A 4,440-nucleotide genomic window follows, 5' to 3' on the forward strand; every position below is an offset into this window, starting at 1 on the left:
GAGTTGGATTCTGACTTGGAATTCTTGAGAGGTTTCTTCAGCTCCCTCTCAGGGACTGATGTTCAGGGCCTCAGCACAAGCCCCAAGAGGGTCATTAAAGTCCTTGTGCTGTGTCTGTGCTGCTGAGCTGGGCCGGGCTCCTGGCACAGAGGCAGCTCCTGGCAAGGGCAGCGCTGCAGAGAGACAGCTCTGCCCAGGAGCAGCTCCTGAGCACAGCCCAGCAGGGCTGGGGCACTGCCTGCAGCCAGCCCGGGCACAGCACACAGGCACAGAGAGCTTCAATCACTCTGGGCTGGGAAGGAGCTGAGAAGAAGAAGAAGAGAATCACTCCCAGCCCTTGACACAGGAACCTCTGGCTGCAGGACAAGGCAGCTGCAGCTCCTGCAGTGATCTCCTAAAGCTGGAACATCCCAATGCCTACAGACTCTGTGAGTACATTCTCTGATTATCTCTTGTGGAGAGCAGCCAGGGGTGCCCAGGGCTGTCCTGCAGAGCAGGGTCCTGCAGCCCAGGCTGCTGTGCTGGGGCAGGGACTCTGCTGCCTGCCAGGGACAGCTCTCAGCCGGCCCTGGGAGCTGCTCCCAGCACTGGGGAACAAGATCTGGGTGGAAGGAGACAGCTGGTAAGGCATGGAAGTGTTCTCCTTGTGTGGTGAGGATGCTGCATTGTTCAGGACTGCTCCCAGCATGACATTTAACTGCAGAACATTTCCAAGGAGATTATACATGGAGCACAGCGAGGCAGGGGCAGCATAAAAGGAAAAATCCTATTTTTTTAATCTACTGCTCTGTAGAGCAGTTTTTGCTAGGATGGGAAGTTGCACATAGATATTCATCCATCTGTTCAGGTTGAGAAAGTAAAAAAAAAATTTGTCAGGCCTTAATAAACCAGGCAGTGACAGAAATCAGCAGAGGGTTCCTTGCAGGCAACACCAGTGTCACTTTTCCAGCCTCCTCAGGGTTGCTCTGAGGTTGCCATCAGAGCCTGCAGAGCCAGAGCTGCCCCTGGGCAGTGCCTGAGCTGGGAGGGCTCTGCAGGGCAGAGCTGAGCCCCCAGGGCTGGGCTGGGCTCTGGCAGCACTGGCAGGGCCCAGCCCTGGGCACAGGGAAGCAGCTGCAGGCAGGGACAGCTCCAGGCAGCAGAGCCCTGGGCAGGCAGTGGGGGGAAAGTGCCACCAAGCTGTGCTGGGATATTGAAAGTCCTCTCCAGACGAAACTATTCCATGATTACTTTTTTAATAGATCCCCATGCCAGGACACTGCAAATGGGGTGTCCCAGCTCCCACTGCCCTGGGGACCTCTGGGCAGCGCAGGCTGGACGCTGGGAATGAGCTGACTCTCCTCCAGCAGAACCATGGACAGGACCCTGTGTGTCCTGGGTATGCCATCCAAGCTGTGAGCTGCCTCCAGGAGACACTGGGGGACAGGAATGTCCTTGGCCAGGAGTGGGGCTGAGACTCTGAGAAAGGCTGAGCCAGTTTGCTCTGCTGTGGCTCCCTCTGCTCTCAGCTGTGTCAGGCTGATTTCCAGGGGAACTCAGGGACTGCCCTGGATCTCAGAAAGGGCAGCTGGGGACAGATGGAGGGACAGAGCAGCTCCCCTCACCCTTCACTGAGTTACAGCCAATGCTCTTGCCTTGCACAGTTCTCTCTGATCTCCCTGGGCACAGCAGGAAACCCTCTCCAGCTGCCTTTGGCCATCACCGTTCCTTAGGCCTGGCACAGGAGATGCTGCCAAGCTCCTCTGCCTCAGGAGCACTTTGGGCTGATGAAGTCTGTTATAAATAAGCAGCAGAGGAGATCATTTTTACTCCTTTTAATGCCTTTATTATTCAGCTCTTTTAGGAAAGGCTCAGAGATGCCTACGGCACCGCTGCTCCCAATGGGCACTGCTGAGGAGTAGATTTTCGATGAATCTGCTGTGCAGCTGCAGAGTCAGAAGCCTTGCCTCACAGGAATCCCTTAGGTCTTGCTCTGGGCGCCTCAGGTCCAGGGGGGTGTCTCCCAGTGGGTGCTCCTTAAGTCAGGGTGAGAATTTGGGAAACAGCTAAAAGTTGTTGGTAGATGCCTGGGCTCCTTCCTCACCTGACTCTGCCTCTCATTTTGTTGGAGTTTGTGTCGGCTCGTTGTTATTAGGGGTTGTTGGTATCCACCACACTTCCGGTTGAGACGTCCATCTTGGGAGTCCCCCTTATTTCCATACTGGGTGGTGCTAGATGGAGAGTAGTCAGGATCTGGGCGGTGCCGTCAAGTTGATGGGCAGATGAGGAGGAGCTGATGGGAAGTGGGCGGTGTCAGTGCTTTGATGGACGTAGTGGCAGATGAGGCACATGTTGATAGCTCAGCGGGCCAACCAGGGAGCAGCGGATGCTACACTTGGAACAAGGCAAGGAAGAACTGGGAAAGAACTATGGAGTTTTGGAACCTAACTTGGAATAAGGTAAGGGAATGCACAACTTGGAATAAGGTAAGGGAATGAATAACACTAAGTACAGAACTGGAGTCTGGGGGTACAAGGAACAGATAACAAAGACAGATAACATTGGTATAAAGAACTGGTAACAAAGAACATTAATACAGACAACTGTTTAACTTATTATAAACTCCTATTACTCTGCACCCTTTTGATTTTATTCACCACAAAGTCCAAGCCCAGGACTGGCCCCTGTCCCTGTTCCCATGACCCCAGTGCTGCAGAGCAGAGCTGACCCCTCGGTGTCCATGGGCAGAGCCCCTGCTCATCACAGCAATGGGGCCAGATCCCAGCAGAGCTCCTGGCACAGGGCTGAAGGAAGGGCTCTGAGAAAAGGAAAATTGGGTGGTACAGAGCAGCAGGAGCAGGTCTGGGAGAAAGGGTTTGGAAATTGTTCAGCGAAGTCTCCCCTGACTTGTCACTGTGTCCTCCTTCAACAGGACTCCATGGCCAGAGTGAAGAAATGTCCAACAGCAGCTCCATCAGCCAATTCCTCCTGCTGGCATTGGCAGACACGTGGCAGCTGCAGCTCCTGCACTTCTGCCTCTTCCTGGGCATCTCCCTGGCTGCCCTCCTGGGCAACGGCCTCATCATCAGCGCCGTAGCCTGCGGCCACCTCCTGCACATACCCATGTTCTTCTTCCTGCTCAACCTGGCCCTCACCGACCTGGGCTCCATCCTCACCACTGTCCCCAAAGCCATGCACAATTCCCTCTGGGACACCAGGAACATCTCCTACAAAGGATGTGCTGCCCAAGTCTTTCTGATTTTCTTCTTCCTTGCATCAGAGCTTGCCCTCCTGACCATCATGTGCTACGACCGCTATGTGTCCATCTGCAAACCCCTGCACTACGGGACCCTCCTGGGCAGCAGAGCTTGTGCCCACATGGCAGCAGCTGCCTGGGCCAGTGCCTTTCTCTATTCACTGCTGCACACAGCCAATACATTTACCCTGCCCCTGTGCCATGGCAATGCCCTGGGCCAGTTCTTCTGTGAAATCGCACACATCCTCAAACTCTCCTGTTCCAAATCCTACCTCAGGGAACTTGGGCTTCTTGCAGTAAGTGCCTGTTTAGCATTTGGTTGTTTTATATTCATTGTTTTCTCCTATGTGCAGATCTTCAGGGCTGTGCTGAGGATCCCCTCTGAGCAGGGACGGCACAAAGCCTTTTCCACCTGCCTCCCTCACCTGTCTGTGCTCTCTCTGTTTCTCAGCACTTCCATATTTGCTCACCTGAAGCCCCCCTCCATCTCCTCCCCATCCCTGGATCTGGCCCTGTCAGTTCTGTACTCAGTGGTGCCTCCAGCCCTGAACCCCCTCATCTACAGCCTGAGGAACCAGGAGCTCAAGGCTGCAGTGTGGAGACTGATGACTGGATGGTTTCAGGAACATTAAAGCAATGGCAAATTTCTGCATATCATTTGGAATATAAGTCTTGATAGGTTGGTTTTGTTATGGATTTTTTTTTTCCCTTAGTTTTACATTTTTATTATTGTCCAGAAAGTCAAGACATTCCTTGGGCCGTTTCTCATTTTGTTTATCTCCACCTTCCCTATGGCCACACACTGTTTCAGTGAGGGGCTGCACTCTTGGTTGCTTTAAAGGGAATCAAGGATCTCCCAGCAATTTTTTCTGCAGAGATCCCCCTTTTGTTCCCTTCTCTGCCGCTGCAGCAGCAATGTCTGTGTGCAGAGCTGGGGGCAGATCAGTGCTGGCACAGCAGCTGTGCCCAGGAGCAGCAGCACTTGGTGTTGCCAGTGCTGCTCCCGTGCCCCTGCCCCGCTGCCCTCCTGGCCCTGGTGTTGCTGTAGGGCCTGAGTGCTCTCGGGGCCGGGCACAGTGCTGGGGGTGGCAGTGCCGGGGCTGCAGCAGGGACAGGCCATGGGCACTGCTGGGGCAGCGCTGACGCCTCAGGGCAGGGCCTGGGGGCTCCAGGCTCCTTGCCCAGGCTCTCTCCAGAACACGCCC

The 4,440-nt window shown here is 54.6% G+C and overlaps 1 protein-coding gene across 1 annotated transcript; it reads left to right on the forward strand.

Moving 5' to 3' along the window:
• The first annotated feature begins 319 nt into the window (after positions 1 to 319).
• LOC120747674 (olfactory receptor 14C36-like) lies at positions 320 to 3,870 on the forward strand. The gene is made up of 2 exons (XM_040053694.2): positions 320 to 428; positions 2,912 to 3,870. Exon 2 carries the CDS (start codon positions 2,935 to 2,937, stop codon positions 3,865 to 3,867), a length of 933 nt encoding a protein of 310 aa, XP_039909628.1. The 5' UTR covers positions 320 to 428; positions 2,912 to 2,934; the 3' UTR covers positions 3,868 to 3,870.
• The last annotated feature ends 570 nt before the right edge of the window (positions 3,871 to 4,440 follow it).

Source organism: Hirundo rustica, unplaced genomic scaffold (genome assembly GCF_015227805.2).
Source record: "Hirundo rustica isolate bHirRus1 unplaced genomic scaffold, bHirRus1.pri.v3 scaffold_151_arrow_ctg1, whole genome shotgun sequence".
Taxonomy (NCBI): Eukaryota; Metazoa; Chordata; class Aves; order Passeriformes; family Hirundinidae; genus Hirundo; species Hirundo rustica.